The sequence below is a fragment of the Ambystoma mexicanum genome, chromosome 6p (assembly GCF_040938575.1).
Source record: "Ambystoma mexicanum isolate Mex_15411 chromosome 6p, UKY_AmexF1_1, whole genome shotgun sequence".
Lineage (NCBI taxonomy): Eukaryota > Metazoa > Chordata > Amphibia > Caudata > Ambystomatidae > Ambystoma > Ambystoma mexicanum.
In genome coordinates this window covers 657,127,717-657,148,258 of record NC_090935.1, presented here as the reverse complement: position 1 = coordinate 657,148,258, position 20,542 = coordinate 657,127,717, and the positions used below count along the sequence as shown (strand labels likewise).

The 20,542-nt window shown below is 45.6% G+C and overlaps 1 protein-coding gene across 2 annotated transcripts in view; it reads right to left on the bottom strand.

Moving 5' to 3' along the window:
- The window catches only part of NAIP (NLR family apoptosis inhibitory protein), a 683,156-nt gene that overhangs the window by 654,404 nt on the left and 8,210 nt on the right, over positions 1 to 20,542 (bottom strand). For both annotated transcript variants that reach the window (XM_069627525.1, XM_069627526.1), the window contains exon 2: positions 17,092 to 17,191. In XM_069627525.1, coding sequence (XP_069483626.1) covers positions 17,092 to 17,138 — 47 coding nt within the window. In that variant the 5' untranslated portion in view covers positions 17,139 to 17,191. The remainder of the gene's footprint in view (positions 1 to 17,091; positions 17,192 to 20,542) is intronic.

The window sequence follows — 20,542 nt, the reverse complement described above, 5'->3', positions numbered from 1 at the left end:
CCCCTTCCTCCCCTGCCCTGCACTTGCACGATCTCAATGTCACCTGACCTAGTAAGATCGTTGTCTTTGTCTTCCCTTTGTTCCCCCTCCCTTGCCTCATCGCGCCTTGAAACACTTGTGTATAGGTGCGTTATAAATGCCATATCATTTCATATCACTCAACTGGAGTCTTGCTCGAAGCTACATGAGGTCTTGCACTGAATATAGAGGCCTAGTCGTTCTCAGATCTGGTTACTTCTTACACTTACATTTAGATTTACTTACTTCAGTGCAGTGTCAGAGAAATCCTTCTAGATTTCTCACAAGGTTCAAATACCTTTTTTCTTGTGTGAACTGCCGCTCCCAAGAATAGTAAAGTGAAATTGTCTTTACTTTTTCTCTTTGTATGTCCAGCAAACACAATCATCTTATGTGGAGGGCTGGGGGAAAGAGGGTTACCTTGTAGCCCCTTAATCTACATTATCACGTAACATTTTTTATGTTACACTTACTACTTTAAATGACTGGTGGCAGTGTTTTAATATTCCTACCATTGTGCTTTTCTACCGCAGGCTGAATCTTCAGCTGCAGTATAGAACCAATGGATGACCATTTTGTCAAAATAGCCTGTTCGTCATTTTTTTTTTTTTTTTTTTTTTACCATTTTCTGTTTGTGAGGTCTTTCTGGGGTTTTACTCTGTGCCCCGAGCCAGGTTTGAGCCCTTTGTTTGTTTTGCCTTTGGAGGGCTTCAGTCCTGAGACCCGCCTCTGGCTTCAGTGACTGGAAACGCAGGATGTGTGGGAGGTTCTTGAAACTCTCCTGTCCTTTGCCTCTGGGAATGCCTGAATGCAACCAGTCATGATTGGCTGCTGTGTGATTTACAGCCTACGACATCCAAATTGCTGCCGCAGGAGTCCTACAGATGTCCTCCCTCTTGTCCACACGAATGAGGCTCAGGAACATGGATCTGCATCGTTGCAACAGGACAGAATCCAGCTCGACTACTCGTCTTCAAACCAGTGTCTTTAGCTGTGCTCTTCTCAGTTGAGACTTGCATTGGCTACTTTTGTTGGAGTTGATTCCAACTCTACTTTTCACAAGTGTAACAGCTTGTGACCCTGCAAGTGATTTCTACAAAACTCTCTAACTTTGTGCAAGACGTTTATTATCTAAGAAGTTCCTCAGCTCCTTGGGCTTTGCTCCAATTGACTTTGGCTGTCCTGGCTCCCTGCAGACTCTTCTAGTCCATTGACTTTGATATTTCTGTCCCTCATAGGTGGTAACTTGTTTTAGACTGTTATTGCTGGGAAAGGCTTGTCTAGCCTTCTTTGGAAGAATTAGGTACACTTGCATGCCCTGAGAACCTGTTTAACCTTTTTCCTTCCTTTATGCAACCTCAATCTGTAAAGTATAACTAGTGATATATAAATGCCATTACTGTCCTCCGGGTGTAGGAAGTGTGTAAAAAGCATCTCTAAAGAGTATCCACTAAACTTATGCTGATTTGGGGAAAGTATTTTAAAGTATATTTGTTACATATCTTGCCCTTTTTAAAGCATGCTGATTTAAAAATAGATATTAAATAAATAACTATTTATAACTGAAACATTGAGTGTAAGTGTAACTTTTTTACTTGTATTTGCGAATTTCATTGCTACAGCTCACATTTACCCCTCTTGAGATGGGCCTGGCTGCTCAGTCACACTATCAACTTGTGTGGTACAGACCTATACTAAAAGGTGGGTCACCTAATACCAAGCAGATAAGTGTTGTGTAATCTCACACAGTATTACATCAATTCTTACCTAACATCCTCCCATGTATTCCTTATCTTTGCTATACAATATCCAGCTTCGGATTTTCTTTTTGCCAGAGGGCGCTGTGCGTTGATGCAGTCGAGCCGATGTCCCTCTAGGGCCTCCGTCTGGAGTATGTCATTGAAGGCATATATAGAGCGCGCAGCGCCCGTTGGCTTCAGTTCCGTTTTTCCAAGTAAGCTTACGCTTCTAGAACTACAGCGTGCTTCAGTATTGCCTTTGCGAAATATACAAAAATGTCTTCGTCATCGGCACGGTCTACCCCGAAGACCGGGTTTAAGAAGGATCAAGACTGCGGTTCCAAGATGCTACTAACCGATCCACATCGGGTATGCTTGTGTTGTGTCTGTCTGGAGCACAAGACCTCGGCCAGCTCGAAATGCCAATCGATGACCGGGAAAGCTCTGAAGGAGCTTAAGGGGAATTTGGCGGTAGGTAGAAGCCCTAAAAAAAAAAAACTCCCTCTACTACCCAGTTGAAGAAACCTAACGATGCGAGAGGCGACTCTCCTCGAAGAAAGAAGGTGAAAAGGTCCAGGTCAAGGAGTGGCTCCCACCACTCGTCGAAGAGGCACCATAAGTCGCCTACTTCGACGTCTGACTGCTCTCCCTAGAGAGCTTTATCCTGTTCCACTAAGGCCTCCACTCCTGCCGAATGGGGAGCATTCAGGTTATAAATGCTCGACGTTTTTTAAAAACCCTAGTCAAGCAATACACCTACCGTTCCTTCTAAAGCCAGTGAGGCAAGGGCTCGAGTAAAACCCTGTGCGCCCTTTGAGCCCGGGACGAAGGCCAGATTTGCATCGAGAGCCATCGACTCCTCCACATGGTAGGAAATAATCATAGGATCCTTATTCCTAGAACGAAAGATAAGTTGAGGTCGACGCCAGCCTCACCAGCCAGCCCATCCACACCAATGGCGCCATCGAAGCCAAACTTCTTTATCAAAGACATTGACCATTCCTCAAGCGTCTAGGTAAAATGTTTGAAACCTTCTACGCCCTAATCAGAAAACATTCACTCCTTTGCCAAGAAAGGATTACTTGAAGTCACTAACCTCAATCTCTGAGGACAATGAGCCATCTGATAATGGTGCACCATTTGGGTTACAATATGGTACAACAAATGTCACTGAAAGTTTTATATCGGAGGAATTCAGGTTAAAGAACCTTTATGAAAATTTGCAAACAGCCAGTGGAGTGGATACTTAACCAGAATTAGAATTTGGTAAACCCAAGTACGATTAACATGCAGTTGCCTCATACAAGCAGTTGATGCCTAAGGTAGTAGATTACCTGGGATAGAGCAGACCTGCCCTCCCCTTAGAGCAGGATGATCTAGATAAAGGTCTTCAAAAAAAGATCCCATTTTACCTTTCCACATTGCTCTACAGAAAAGGGTGAGTGCCAATTTGGAAACGCTGGTGTCAAGTTCGGCAGTAAACAAGAACTTTACAAGAAAATGCCGCCTGTCTCATAGTGACCCCAACTACTTATCAAAACGCCGCACCCCAGAAAGTCTGGTGGTGCAGGCCGCAACCTCAAAACAAGCTGCTTATCCAACCATCCCACCGGATAGGGATGACAGAAGGGTAGATGCCTGGGCAAGAAAAGTATTTTCTGTGGGGAGCATGGTCCTTAATTCAGCCAGCTCCACATGTGCCTTAGCAAAGTTTTCATACACTCTATGGGACTGCATTTCTATGACAGCTGAGCATATTAGGGAAAAGATGGTTTCTTGGCCACTTTTGTCAGGAAGCCTGCCGGTGAGTTTTGACCATCTAGGCCTCTAATTTGATCTCCCCACCAGCCCAGAGGCCCCCCCAGGCCCGTGTGCAGCCCCATCAGCCCCACTCCCCAGTTCGCCTCCCTTCCCTGTTTCCCTCTTCTAAGCCCGCCTTTCAGCCCGCCCCGCTCCCTGATTGGTATTCCCCTTCTCCAGCAGCGGGGCCTAGCGACCGCAGCTGCACACTTCGTGCCACTTTTGTCAGGAAGCCTGCCGGTGAGTTCTGACCATCTAGGCCTCTTATTTGATCTCCCCACCAGCCCAGAGGCCCCCCTAGGCCCGTGTGCAGCCCCATCAGCCCCGCTCCCCAGTTCGCCTCCCTTCTGTGTTTCCCTCTCCTAAGCCCCCGCCTTTCAGCCCACCCCGCTCCCTGATTGGTACCCCATCTAGGTCATAACTGACTCTCCCAGGGCAGCCCTTCTGCCCGTGCAGCCCTGCGGCTAAGGGCCCTAAGGCCAAGGGCGGCTCCAACAGAGGCGGCTCCAAGAAGTGTCAGCCGGTGTCTGCAGGGGAAGCAGTGGCCGGCCGTCAACCATCATCTGCAAGGACCAGTAAGGTAGGAGTGGCCTGGGTCAGGGGTAGAGCAACTACTCTACCCCAGATTCCGAGCCAATTATCAAACCCAAAGTAAAGAAGATGATTGCATTGTATGATGTTTAGATTGCATGGTTAGGCCTCTCAAATTTAGCAGGGGTCTGTCTCCAAATTGCATTGTTTGATGTTTAGATTGCACGGTTAGGCCTCTCAAATTTAGCAGGGGTCTGTCTCCAAATTGCATTGTATGATGTTTAGATTGCATGTTTAGGCCTCTCAAATTTAGCAGGGGTTCCATCTCCAAATTGCATTGTATGATGTTTAGATTGCACTGATAGGCCTCTCTCCCACTATACAGGTCTCTCAAATTTAGCTGGGGCTCTGTCTCCAAACTGCATTGTATGATGTTTAGATTGCACTGATAGGCCTCTCTCCCACTATACAGGTCTCGCAAATTTAGCAGGGGCCAGGTCTCCAAATTGCATTGTATGATGTTTAGATTGCACTGATAGGCCTCTCTCCCACTCTACAGGTCTCTCAAATTTAGCAGGGGCTCTGTCTCAAAATGGCATTGTATGATGTTTAGATTGCACTGATAGGCCTCTCTCCCGCTATACAGGTCTCTCAAATTTAGCAGGGGCCCTGTCTCCAAATTGCATTGTATGATGTTTAGATTTCACTGATAGGCCTCTCTCCCACCATACAGGTCTCTCAAATTTAGCAGGGGCCCTGTCTCCAAATTGCATTGTATGATGTTTAGATTGCACTGCTAGGCCTCTTCCCCACTATACAGGTCTCTCAAACCTAGCAGGGGTTCTGTCTCCAAACTGCGTTGTATGATGTTTATACTGCATGGTTAGGCCTCTCTCCCACTGTACAGGTCTCTCAAATCTAGCAGGGTTCTGTCTCCAAACTGCATTGTGTGATGTTTAGATTGCACTGATAGGACTGTCTCCCACGATACAGGTCTCTCAAATAATCTAACTGCGCTTAGTTCAGTAGTCTATCAATCCCGGAAACCCACCACAACCTAACTCAATTAAGTCCCATTCCAACAGACCGTTAACACTCTAATCCCCCTGACAGTGCACCCTTAGGAAACACACCCTACCCACCAACAGAAAAGCAACACTAAGCCAGAGAACAACCCAGCGTATCCAGAGAAGGAAAAACCGAGGTCACTGCGACTGCACAACACAGCATAGAGGACCAACTACCTCACTACGCCTGCACTTAAACTGGAAAATGGCCCAACCCAGAAAAGGACGCTGAGAAAGAGAACAAGATCGTGCAACAAGAGACGCGAACACACAACACCGACAGAACCCACAAGAAGCAGCCCCATTGGAATGAAACACGGCTAACACAGCCATAACCCGAACAAAATCTACAAGAGAAAAATCCTTATACCTCACACCTTACCTCGCAACAACCACGGTACACCGACACCCCAACACGGAAACCTCGAAACATGCAAAGAATTTCCTGAAACACGCGGGGGAGGGCTCTGACCCCATTACCCCTTACAGCACAAGAACAGCGGGGCAACATTGATTTCCACTACATCCCGCACAATACGGCGAAGCACCGACAACCATCAATGCTACCTCCCACCCAACAATCGGACTCAATGAAGAAACCACCGCTGATCTTCATCCGAGCAGCATCACAGCAGAAACACCAAGACTAATCAGCCCTGTTATCAACTTATTGGACCGCTTCAATGAAGAAGCAGCCGTCGACGTTCTTCATCCTACCGACATCAATGCGGAAACACCACGAACAGACAATTACAAACTTGAACAAAAAATATGCTCAACACAAAATCTCACCCAGAGAATCCACTGTAACCTAATAAATGCAAGGTCAATGTCCAAACACTCAACTGAAATATACGACCTCTTGTCAGAAGGAGGCATGGACATCCTATTTGTAACTGAAACATGGCTAGACGACAACTACAAGATCACCCTCAACAACTGCCTGCCTGAAGACTTCAAATGCATCCAAACAAACAGAAAATCCAAAAGAGGGGGGGGGACTAGCGATCATCCACAAGGAACTGGCCATCAAAATGGAAGATCCACTAAACATCGATAAATGTGAATCCTTAATACTACGACTTTCAGTAAACCCCAAAACTAACCTGAAATTCATACTGATATACAGACCACCAACCTACGATGCGACTTTCATAGACGCTTTCACGGAAGCAATCACCATCCTAGGCATCAAGTACAATCATCTGATCATCCTCTGAGATTTCAACATCTGGTTCGACGAAGAGACCACAACCACACAAAAATCCTTAACCGCCCAACTAGCAGCCATGAACCTACAACAACTAGTCAAAGGAGCAACCCACTCAGCAGGGCACACACTTGACTCAATCTTCGCCAACAAGGATCTCATCACCACGGCACCCCCAATTCAAATACTTTGGAGCAACCACCTCATCATTCCATTCATAATCACAACGGCCACCCCAACAAAAAAGCAACAAGAAAAACGACCCGTCATGATGAAAAGAAATTCGAGAACCATGAACTCCAACCTAACCGAGCTCCTAGAACTCAGCAAACCACAAGCATCAACCATGGAAGACGCAGGCCTAGACAAAAAAGTTGGCCTATTTTATACCTGGATTGCAACAACCCTAGACGACATCGCCAAAGAAAAGCCCTTCACCCCATCACGTAAGAAAACTACAGCAGAATGGTTCACCCCACTACTCAACGCCATGAAAAGAAAAAAAACGAAAACTAGAATCTGAATGGAGGACCAACAACACCACTGCAAACAATTTGAAATTCCTACAACAGATCCGCTCATATAAAAAGGAAATACAAAAAGCGAAGAGGAAACATTACAACAACCGAATCTTCAGAGCACCAAACGCTCAAAAAGAACTATTCAAAATCATACACGAAATAAAAAACCCACCGGGCTCCAACAAAACGCCAATTCCATTGATGAAACTTTGCGAGGACCTCAGAGACCACTTTAAAAAGAAAATAACCTCCATCCTACACACCATACAAAACAGACCAAGCGATCACAGCTCAAACCCCACCGACACCGACGAGGAACACGCAAACAAGCTACAAAATGTCCCAGAAATATCAGTTGAAGCTTTCGTCAAACTGGTAAACCAAAGTAACAAATCAGGCTCTCCTGAAGACCCTTGCCCCCCAGACATATACAAAACAATTCTCAAACAAGGAACCCCCATGGAATACCACAGGAACCTCCTCAACCTCCCAATCTCAACAGGTAAAGTACCACAGGCTTTCAAATCAGCTTACATCAAGCCGCTACTCAAAGACACAACAGGAAACGTACAGGACTTATCCAACTACAGACCCATCTCCAACATACCCTACATAGCCAAACTGCTAGAAACGTACATCTACGAAATAACCCAAGAATCCATAGAAGAGCATTGCCTACTAGACCAGGCACAATTTGGTTTCAGACCTATGAGAGGAACAGAATCAACTCTCCTCTCAATATGGGACGACCTAAAAACAAACACAGACTCGGACAACAGTACCGCCCAGATTCTCCTTGATCTGTCTGCAGCTTTCGACACTGTCAACCACGCCATCCTCATAAAGAGATTAGAAGGACTAGGTATAACAGACACTTCCCTACTATGGATCAAATCCTTCCTAACAAACAGAACAGAAACAGTATGGATGAAACCTTTTAAATCCAAACCCAGAGACTCCACGTGCGGAGTACCACAAGGATCATCCTTCTCCCCGCTTCTATTCAACATCTACATTTACCTATTAATCAAACTCATCAAAAAACACGGCCTCACATGCTACAACGATACTCAAATAATCTTCAACATACAAGACACCCGAGAAGAAATCACCACACTAGAGAATTGCCTTCGTGACATATTCAACTGGATGAACCTCAACCATCTCAAAATCAACCCAGGCAAAACAGAGATAATGATTGCTTCAAAAAAGGGAGGAGACATCAACTACATCCCCTGGCCAAGAGCTCGGCACCACACCAGAACCATCATCAACTGTAAAAAACCTAGGGGTTCTGATGGATAACAACCTCACTCTAGAGCCACAAGTAAATTTGGTAATCAAGAAATGTTTCTTCCTCCTGCGAGCAGCAAAAAGGATCCTACCGTTCCTGTCGTTTGCCAACAAAACACTAACCATCATCGCTCTGATCATGTCCAGAGTAGACTATGCCAATAGCCTATACCTGGGCATGCCCGAACGACTTCTAAAAAAAACTGCAATGCATACAAAATGCAGCAGCCAGACTCCTCCTCAAGCTCCCCAGAAGAGAACACATCACACCCGCGCTAAAAATACTGCACTGGCTACCACTAAAACAGCGAATAAAGTTCAAGTCCATGTGCATCACGCACAGAGCAATACACAAACAAGGAGCAGAATTCCTAAGCGACAAACTACGCCTACATCAATCGACAAGAACCCTAAGATCAAGCACCGACATACGCCTGGAACCAAAACCCTACAACAGAAAAAAATACGGATGATCCTCTTTCTCTCACCAGGCACCCAAAACCTGGAATGACCTACCTAAGAATATACGGAACACAACAAACCACCTAGCATTTAGGAAACTCCTCAGATCATGGCTCTTCACAGTGTAACCACAACGGAGACGCACTAGAATGCCCAGACATTAAAACAACGATGAAAATAACTCCAACCTCGGCCACTCTCAAATTGGACAAACACTCAAACCAAATAATCAACCACTCGACAGAACATAAGATATCATGGAAAATAGCCACAAAAGGGTGGCTCCAGAGACTGATCACATACTTAGACCCAGACGAAAGCCCTCAAGTGACTCACCCACTCTTACGTACCGGACGGACCATATCCAGACCGGCAGACGCATTTAGATAGAATTGTGAATATTAGCATGGCCACACTTAGATAGAATTGTGAATATTAGCCTGCGTCGCATCTAGGTAGGACCTTGAATGTTAGCATGCCCGCACTTAGGTGAAACCTGAATGTCAACATGCCCACACTTAGATTGATTTGAGAATATTAGCCTGCATCGCATCTAGATAGGACTTTGAATGTTAGCATGCCCGCACCTATGCGAAACGTTAAGACTAGCATAGGCCACACTTAGAATTGTGGACATTGGCCTGCTTCACATCTAGATAGGATTGATTGAAGGATAGCATGCCCGTGCCTAGATGAAACTTGAATGTTAGCATGTGCCACACTTAGAATTGTGAACAGCAGCCTGCATAGCATCCAGATAAAGCTGTGAATGTTAGCATGCCCACACCTAGACAGATATCTAAACACTAGCCTGCGCCTCATCTAGATAAGACTGTGAATGTTGGCATGCCCACACCTAGATAGAATTCTAAACATTGGCCTGTGCCGCATCTAGATGGGATTGTGAAGGCCAACAAGTGCCACACTTAGACAAAACTGTGAATGTTAGCATGCTAAAGGTCAGGTAACCCACTAACCAATATAAACTCAAACTCTGCATTCTTATCTCACTCAAAAAACTCACACAACCATCTCTCGCACAACAAGCCGCACGCACTTCACAACACTGCAACAACACATAAGCCAGAGCAATAGCACACGTGGACTGACACCGATCCAATACCTGCACCAAAGCTCAGCACTCGGTGTATACCGAGTTGAAGCTGCCAACAGAACACCACTCCTCTCACTATCCTACTCCCTCTTCACCTCACTAACCCATCCCACCTTATCGTTTACAGATCCGCCAGAGCGCCTGGGGACCAATACCGTTGGTGGCAGTGCGCGGTACAAATACTTTTAACATTTAACATTTAACAGTTGCATTTCACATAAACGTCTTTTGAAGCATTCATTTGCATATGTTTGCATTTATTTTTCTTCCCCGCTTGCTATTCTGTTTTCAGTTCCTGGTATTGCTGTGGTGGTCAGCAGCACTCCCCCTCATTCATTACCAGGTAAGCGTTATTCTGTGACTGTAAACCGCGGGGTGGCTCACACTGTGCCCGCTAGGAACTTTTCCCTTTGAGGCTTTCTGTGCCATTGCTGTATTGTCTCTCTCACTCGGTCTCGTTCTACTTTCCCCCCCAGGGTATCATTGTTCCAACTTCCCTGCTCACTGAAGTTGGGAGTCCGGGACATAACATTTGGGATAACCCTACTATGACGCTTCGAAACTGACATGCAGAAGTGGTCAGCCCAAGAGTACAGCTGTAATGTTGCATGGGGTGTTTCAATATTGTAGCTGAGTACAAGATCCAGCCTTTGGCCTGTTGGGAGGGAGCAGATATCTCATCATTTTCTCTACTACATTTGAAGCTGGTTTGTTTGAAGCAGGTTGTTAAATGGATTGTATACTCAGAGCTTGAAGTCATCGAGCAACATCACTTGGGTAAACTGGGATTAGAGGTACCATGCCAGATCAAGTACCATTTTCAGGAACTTTGTGTGTTACCACGTGGGTGGGATGAAAGATGAGTTTGTATTTGGTGGGCAGCGTATGCTTACATGGACAAATAAGGAGTCATCGAGATCACTGCTTCGTGAATGACCTCTACTTCCCTTCACTTCCCGATGCTCTGTATTTGTGTATGATTTTATATTTCCTGGGAGAAGCTTGTCAAATGAGGCCGCTGAATTGGGCGATAGCGTACGTCGAATATCTCACAGCCTAATATATCTGGGTTGTGGTAGGGCCGTTTCCCTCCAGAAGCTTTACCTGGAACCTTGAAAGGATGGGGTTTCTGGATTGCATTTCCTGGGGACTGGTGTTGGGCAGCCACCAGTGTTGTTGGTGTGCAGATCTCTTGATGGAAAATGCCATTGGTGGACCTAATCACTCACTTGGTTCCTGTGTTGATCATGTTCTAAATCGGATTTCCTTTTGTGCACCATTGGGTGGTTTTGGCTAACTTGGCATTCATTGGTTGGTTTCTGGTGTGGTGCTGTCTTACAAGTAGGGATTCTTGTGTTCAGTGTTTATTTTGTTTACATTCTGGTGGTGTTTTCCAGTGCTTCCAAAAAAATCTCAACCAGTCTCCGTGTTTCCCATTTATTGCAAAGAATCACAGCCCACTGTGCTTGTCCGGTGCATACAAACAAGGTGCTTTTGTGACAAGGCGAGGCAGCAAAGTTATAGGTTACGTAATGTTATTTGAAAGCCGAAAAATATTGCCTTTATCATCTCATATGGCAGGAGTTTCACAAACATAATTGGCTCGCAATTGGCTTGCGTTGCCTTTAATAACTTGAGAAGCTTGATTAACTTCAGAAATTCCATGGATCAGCTTCACTGCAAGTTTATGGAAAGACTGGCCTCCATATTTTGTCAGCACTTTCCCTAACATTGCAGAAACAAAACTGAACTGCACTTTCCTGAAACCTATTGCAGAGCCATCAGTGCTCTGTGTTAAGTATGAAAGCTGTGCAAAGCATTAGGTGTGAAAATGACATTGTTGCTGGACTGAACATTGAAAACTCTCATTCAGTAACAATAGTATAATATTTGTTTTGTTCTTTTCAAGAACTGCTGATTGTTCCTTCCAAAAGCAGGGCAGCGAAGGAGCAGGCCAGTAGATGATGGTACAGTTTTTAAGACTATTCCTTTCATGTTCCTACAGCACTTTGTTGCTGCACCCCAAAATCGTATCCATATTGTACAGAAAATCCTTTACAAGTGGGAGTGTTGAGGGGGATGGGCTAGTGGAGTTTGGGTACGTTCTAAAAGTGTCAGTGGGGATGAAGGGATGATTGCCTGCATTTCATATAAAGCTTGCGTTTCAGCTGAATTAATCATGCACAGGCCTCCTGTGATTCCAAAAGCAGGAGAAGTGTATATCTTTGTGCCTCTGGAAAGTCTACATGAGCATGATTATTCAAGGGACCAATACAGATGGATTTCCAGGGGGAACAACAAGCAGAGGAAGTGGTTTGGAGACATACATCTCTACAAAAGGTAATTCTTGGGCATAGACATATTTGTATTACTGTGAATATATTTTTCATTACATTACTTTCATAATTAAAAAACTTGAAGTGGAACCTGAACACTACACTGAAATGAATGTGTGGGTTTTAGAAGTTACTAGGTAAAGAACAGTGCTAACATGCACAGAGACAATGTCAAACATTGAGGCTGCACTGCAAGTACCTAAGGTTAAAAACTGAATGTAAACTGGACAAGGGCCCTCATTACGACCCAGGCGTTGGACCATGGTGCGCCGGTAACTTACCGACTCCGCCATGGCGAAATGGGGAATTACCGCCCCATTCCGAGGTTGGCGGGCGGTAATTCCCCATGCCGCCATGGCCCTTCCCCATTCCCATTTTTGCCCCATAGGGCTCAATGGGAATGGGGAAGGCGGCACCGTACTTAGCACCAAGGTCCCTTTGCGGGTTGGTTTTTTAACGCCTGCTAAAAGCAGGCGTTAAAGTGCCACCCGCAAAGGGACCTCGTAATCAGGCGTTAAGGGTTTAACAGCGCCGCTACCTTTTACAGCGCCGTTAACCCCGTAACGCCTGGGTTGTAATGTGGGCCAATATCACATTTTATACAGCGCTATGAATCCTCAGGCTTCTGAGCGCTGCTTATTATTACCCACAGGGTGTGGTGCTCATTTATTGACCTTAGAAGGATGAAAGGCAGAGTTTGGCTCAGCTGGGATTTGAACCTGCGTCAACAGGCTCTGCACAGATGTCAAAGCAAGCACTCTACTCGCTGTGCTATCTGACCGATTATACAGCAGATCTTGAAACGCTTTACACTGAATGTCAATAGATGAAGTAGCGCGCACTTCACTTGAATGGAATGACCTACAGGCAGTTCTCCAAGGTGCTCAGAATGAGAGCATCCATGATGCTCTCATTCCTATCCCCTTTGTAAATCGGCGTGCTCAATTACACAATCAGGAGGGCTGGGTGACCCATTCCAATGCATTTAAAAAGTGCATCCCAATTCACAAATCTTATGAGCTTTTAAATGTATGAAAAAGTATGGTATACAAGTTGCAATAGTCTATTTATTTACTGGCTCTGAAAGCTGCCACAAATTCAGGGTAAGAGTGGGGTGGATTAGTGTCCACGTGGTCTTGTGTAAGTATATTTGTATTTGCAAATATTTGAAGAGCAGGGATGTCAATTGTGAATAGAAATTACTTAAAATACCACATTTCCATTTGATGGAAGCATTCCCACAATGGGTGCCTGTACAAGATCATCAAGATGAGATCAAGTAATAAGCCAGTTTATGATGGGTTAAACAAATTAGGACATATATTCCAGTGACAAAACAAAAAAAACAGAAACTGTTTGACCCTATGAAAGTACAGTGGAGCAGTGGAAACATGTTTCTACAGACACGGGGGAGGGGCGCTTGGTCCAGCTCTCAGGTTGTACCAACTACAGGCAAAGGCTTTGACCTCATTTGGAGCTCACATTTGGGGACTCGCCAGAGCAAAAAACCTTTCAATTGTAGAAAATAAAGCTTTTAGTGTTGCCCATTAGTACACCAAATGCCCAGATCCACACAGAGTGTAATCTGCTACCCATTGTGGTTGAACTAGGCGTGAGGTCGGGGTCATATTGGATAAGAGTGTGGGGAACCCCGAGATTAACCAAATATAGAGAGTCTTTGGAGCACGTTCTAGCACTTGACGGAGGAAGATCTCTGCCCTGGTTTGTTCATGCCAAGAGATGGCTGACATCTCTGTACTTGGCAGTCCTCTGGGAGAACCTGTCATCTATCGGCAGGGAGTGCAAAAACAGAGTAAAGTCAGCGGCGTCCTTACAATTCCGTAGGGAGCTGGAGACAACATGCCAAAGTACGACCTTAGGACACTTACATTTAACGAGTAAATTGGAATTCGGTTTTGAAGAATAGCTTGATGTCATTCAACCACAGTTTGCTCACGCTCTGTATATAGAATTCAGGCTGAGTTTACTTGTACTTGGACATATTCTAACATCTGCCCGGTTTGTGGGGTATGTGTAGAAACCCAGACCCATTTCATGTTGTTGTGTGATGGTTTTAAATTTCTGAGAGCAAAATATCTGAAACCCTTCTTTTAGAGGGCACACACACACACTTTAGCTACTGCAATGATCCTTTGTAAATCTACCAATGAATTGGATGTGGTTTATTGGGTGGATAAATATATTTATCTGGCTTGGATTTGGAGATGTCGCTCGCTGACTTATGTTAGTTGATGTACAATGCGATTTTTCATGTCATTGCTCTTCCTGCTCCTCTTTCGGTTTACTTCGGGTAAATTGAGTTTTTTTGGATCCACTAAATGAAATAGTTTTAAAACCCTTCCATGATGTATTTGATGTTGTTTTATATGTTTTATGATAATTGTACAACTATTGCATAATTGATGAACTTGCCAAATGGCCTGCCAATGCGATTTTATCTTGCTTTTGTACCTGAAGGCCTTGATGGTCGAATATAGGCTTTTATGATGATGATGATAATGATGAAATACATTCGGTAGTGTCCCATGGCCAGCCCATTTTACTGATCCCAGATTTAAGTCTGGAGACTGAGCAGACAGTGGAACCTTCTGCAGGTGAAAAGGGAACTGCAGTCACTAGGCCTCCAAGCCTCATTCTGACAGCCTGTGAAGCTCAGAGTGGACTGAAAAGCCAAGGGTTCTAGCCTTCCCAGGAGGCTGATGGGGACCTTTGCCCTGCGAATGTGCGGCGATATGGGCCTCTGGAATTGGGGTGTGTCTTTTCCAGAGGGCTGTGGTGGAGGACTCTCCCAGGAGAAATGGGGGCCATACACACTTCCCTGCAGCTCTCTGGCCGGCCTCTCTTGGCCCTCTTCCTGCTCCTACCTGCAAGGCAAAAAACCTTGGGGTCATCTTCGACTCCACACTCTCCTTCTCTCCTCACATATCTGACGTCTCTAAGAAGTCACACTACCAGCTGCACCTCCTCAGAGGTATTCTTCCCTTCCTCTCCTTCCCCCAGAAGCTCACTGTCTCCCGAGCCCTGGTTCTCTCGAAGCTGGACTGCTGTAACAGCCTCTATCTTAATCTGCCTGCATCCACTCTCCGCCCTCTGCAACTCATCCAGAACAGAACTGCGAGACTTGTCCTTGGCCTCAAGCCCAGGGACCGTATCTCTTCAGGACTGAAATCTCTACATTGGCTCCCAATGGCTGCGAGGATTAAGTTCAAAACCCTCTGCATTGTCCACAAGGCCTCCTGGGGCCTGGGGCCTAAATACCTTCAACTCTCTCTTCCTTCCGGAGCCCTTCGCTCATCCGTCTCCAACTCCCTCAGGGTCAGCCGCTTCTCAAAGCAACGAGCTGGGGGTAGATCTCTCTCCGCGGCAGGGGCCTCCCTCTGGAACAGCCTTCCTGCCTCCCTGAAATTTGAGGAGAACCATCTCCGGTTCCGGAAGCACCCCAAAACCTTCCTCTTTGCTTCTGCTTTCTCTGTCCCTCTCCCCTGCTAAATTCTTCATTGAAATTACACTGAATCTGCAACTGGCCCACTCTCACCGACCTCGGTCCTGGGCCCAGCCACTCTTCACTTGCACTGCCTCCCTGGCAACCCCTGCACTGCGGGACTGTCTCTGTATCCCTACAGCCCCCCCTTCCCAGCACTTGTCTGCACTTACCTTGCACTTGCCACCAGCTGGCCCTATTTATTTATTTATTTTATATATTTTTTTTATTTTTTTATTCTACTTACTTGTACTGCACTTCCCCCCTCCCCTTCCCCTTGCACTTTTCCCTTCACCTACCCCTGCACTTGCGCGTTCTGAATGATACCTGGCCTAGCAGGATTGTTGTCTGTCTTCCCCTTGTTCCCCCCTCCCTGCCTCGTTGCGCCTTGAAACACCTGTGTATAGGCGCGTTACAAATGCCATATCATATCAAATCATATCATGAGATGTTCTACAGGAGTGGCCATGCATTTGCCACTAGGTCTATCCTGCTCTTCCCCCTCTTAGGGCCTGTGGGGTCTCTGCATTATTAATTTGAAGGATGGACACTTGCTGCGGAATTTAAAAATAAGTGTCTTATTTCTGGTATTTAAAGGGGAGTGACTTAAGTCATTTTATGGGAGAAAAGAGTTGTTTTTCTCTTTTTCGCAATGCCAACGAAAGATAAGTTTGACACTTGTTTTCTATTTTCAATAATGAGAAATAAAATAAAATATATCCTTTCAATAGAAGATGACGTAATCATATAGTTTCAGCTTTTATGATAAATTTAACCACAAGCAATTCCAAAATGTCCTTTTTTATAAATGTTATTAATGATCAAATTCAAAATGGCAGCGTGATACATGTTCTATAGTAGTAGCCTCCCACCACAGTAGAGGATGCTTTGCAGGCTCAGAAAGCCTCCAAGTTGCCTTCCACCAGTACAGATCTATGGGTTGTATACTAATTGACCTTTGCACATTTGACCTCAGGAGAAGTGACCTCGGGAGAATTGACCTAATTTGCAAGGTCAATTAGGATATATATAAGGGGGGAACCGCCGCAGCCACCCCAATCTGAAACCCCCCGCAAACCCCCACCCAATTCCCTTATATTATTTATAATCCAACACCAACCCAATACATATATAAAATAACTAAAATAATATAAAGGTCAATTGTGCAGAAGGCCATTTAGGACCACTATAATTAGGTCAATTGTGCAAAAGGTCAATTGTAAAAGGTCAATTTGGGTAATACCGATCTATGTAGTGAACTTTGCTACTAGGCTGTATGTGGTTGCTAAGCACTTACTAAAAGCACCACCTGAACCACCATAACGACCGCGGAACAATATCTGGTAAAAATGATATGTTTCCCAAAACATACAGTTACTAAGTAAAACCTGATGTGGAGTGCATGGACAAGAGGCATAGACTTGCATCACAAAATAGACAAATGCCAGGTGGTAAAACGTTTCCTTAAAAATGGCCAGCAATGGATAGGTTCACTTACTCTGGGAACCACTTTGCGTGCTCCTTCCAGGGGTCATCTCCTTCCATCCAATTGGCCAAGCAGCCACCACAGGAGAAGCACTGCACTGTGTCCCGTTTACCTGTACCAGTGATAAAGTAATGCGTCACTAGCCCTGCTCGTCAAGTGTAGACTGTACAGTACAAAATCAATTATCATTTTGAGGACAAACGCATATTTTGCAGCATTTACAGGTTACTCACCATAGTTACTCTTGTACTCTTAGTCCGGCGGCCTGTTTCTGACAGGGTGGCCTCCTTCCCAGAGCCATTTCAGTCATAGAAAAGCTGTGGAACTTAAGCCAGAGCGTGCGTCTGGCTCTGGCTTCGATACTTGGGCCTTGCCGCCATTTCCCCCTGCTCAGCTCCCAAAACCTGCGAGGGCTCTCTTCCAATGATTTCCCCTACTGTGCTTGTGCTATGGAAGCATCAATTTGAGACCTGACCTGGGCTACCCAAGTGATTTCCCTGTGAATAGCTACAAGAAGATGGTATCATTTTTTCTTTTATTGACATTTTTAGTATATTGCAAACTTTTTTTGTCACTTTCCTATACAAATACATTATTATCAACATAATATCCGTCAAATTATAAAATCAGCCATGGAGGGACAAAGACCAGAAAACAAAAGATAAACACTGAACCCTATGCTGAGGCTCTCGCATATCTTTGTGGTCATTTACTCAGCCATGGTCTTACTCACAACCTTTGTGAATCGTCCATTTTTTTTAAAAAACAACTTTTATTTAAGTTAACATGTTGTGCGTACAGGAACACGTGACACATTAGGTACAGTACAGTTGGCATGCATATTGAAAATAACACTCCGAGTACAGGTTAGCTGGATAGCATTACATTGCAAATGTGTGTAAGTTGCCCTGCACCCCCCCCTGGATCTGAAAACACCAGCATTCCTGGCCTTTTAAAAACAGTCTGAGTAGATAACCCAATCAACAGAGGCTCCACTGGGGGTTGTGGTACCAGCCTCGCTCCCCACCTCCACGGGGACAGGACAAAGTCACAAAGAAGAGAAGTGATGCAACAGTGGGGGCCTAGCGACATTACATGGTATTTTTCGGCATAGTCAATGAACGGGGTTCACACCGAGACATACTTTGGACAACGGCCTTCATATAGCGCTGTAATTGGGTTTGCCACCGGTATGTCCCAGACCTTAACGCACCACATTTGAGCCACTGGGACCTCAGGCGCCTTCCAGGTGCAGGCAATGACCAGCTTTGCTGCCAGAAGAAGATGGCCAATTCGAGGAGCCATTTAGCCCGTAAGAGGGAACACCTCCCCCAGTATCTCCCAAAATCACCACCCGTGGGTACATAGGGAGGGACAACCCTGTGGTCTCCTTTATTCTGGCCAACACTTCCTTCCAGTAGAGACTCACCTTGGGGCATGACCAAACGATGTGAAAGAGGGAGCCTACAGTTCCGCAACCCCGCCAACAAGTAGCCGGGTACACCCCGTCCATATGATGCAGGCTCTCCGGAGTGAGATACCATCTGTAGCAAAACTTATAGATGCATTCCCTATCAGTAACACAATGAGAGGACTTGAGCATCCGACCACAGATTATCAGACATGCCTCATCCTCGATGTGGCTCCCCAGATCAGCTTCCCATTTAGCCATGCATGGCAGGCGCACCACAGGATCACCCATGTCCAGGAGTTTGTACAACCTTGAGGTCCGTCCCCTCATATTACCCTCCTGCAATGTCAGCTCAAGGGCTGATAGGGGTCTACCGGCCCCACAATTTGTGTCAGGGTGAGAAACCCAGTGCTTCAGCTGCGCATATCTGAAGCATTCAGACTGTTGTAAATTAAAGGTAGACTTGCACTCGTCAAAAGTCAATGGCCTATTGTCCTTGCACAACTGCTTCAGGCACTCCAGGCCCCCCTCCACCCACTTGTTAAAGCCCCCCCCCCCACATCCCGGGCGAAATCCCAGGTTATCCCACACAGGCGATAAGGGCTCAATGCCCGTAGAGATACCCCAAATGCGAAAGGCCCTGCCCAAGTAATAAAGTGTGCTTTTGGTAGTTGCAAGCAGCGAGAAGCCATTCTCCCACACCAAATGTATCCCCTCAATGTAAGGTAGCTGAAATAAGTCGACTGCTGATTGGGCTAGTTCAATTGATCTCCATTTAGGCGAGGAGGCAGACATTCCCCAAGCGATGGCATGCGTGATTTGCACCGCAAGATTATAGCGAAACACATCTGGGACACCCAAACCCCTCACCCTCACCGGCTTCAGCAAAACCCTCTTAGATATTTTAGCCCGCTTGTTCCCGCAGATAAAAGTGAGAATCCTCCCCAGAAGTAAGCGACGGTCTGAGTCCGGGACCCTAACTGCTATTGCTGAGCACAGATAGAGCAGGCGTGGGATCAGATTAATCTTGATGGCTGCGATGCGACCAAACCAAGAAATCTCCTGTCGTCCCCACCTCCCCAAATCCCTGAGTAGTTCTGAGAACAATGGGGGAAAATTACTGCGATATACATCAGATGACTTGCTCGGGATGCTAATCCCCAGATACGGAACAGAGTCCTGAGTCCACTGTATGGGAGCCAGGACTACTATGGTCACCCTTTCTTGGGGTTTCAGGCCCACATCCAGCCCATGTGACTTATCGTAGTTCACCTGAAACCCTGAGGCTCGGCCAAACACGTCCAACTCCCCCAACACTGCCGCCAATGAGGAGGCAGAATTACTCAGGGTAAGCATAATATCATCCGCATAAAGGGATACTTTATAGTCCACTCCCACCACCTCAGGCCCTCGATAGTTTCATTGGTCCTAATCAGAATGGCTAGTGGTTCCATGCATAAGACAATTACCAGAGGAGACAGCGGACATCCCTGCCGTGTGCCTCTAGTAACATTCAGCCTAGAAGACAGAGCCCCATTTACCCGAAGGTGTGTGGATGGATGCTGGTAAAGTGCCATCACCCAACTGATAAACCCTGGTCCAAACCCGAAATCCCCCAGAACCCTCCTCAGATAACCCCAGTCCAACCTATCAAAAGCTTTGTGAGCATCCAGTGTGATAATCCCCAGGTCCAGATGTAAAATGTTTAACCGAAATCTTAGAAACAGTTTTTGGTGTTTCCTGTTAGGGAATTTTTTCAGGTATTGTGGTGTCAAATTAGGGGAACAAAAGATGTTCTTTGATAACGTATGGAGGTTTGATTTTAACCTCAGCTCTTCTGTTTTTCTCCAATCGTCTGCCCATAACAATGTTTTCACTTATGTGGGATTATTCAGCAGTGTTTCTGTCATTGTTGCAGGATTCTGCAAAATAATGCTGCACTGGAGCTTCCACATGTTCAGGACACTGTCATTCACTTGTGTATCTTTTATTTTAAGAACCTCGAACTGGGGAGGACATTTTGAAAAATTGATCTTTCGGAAAAGCAATAGA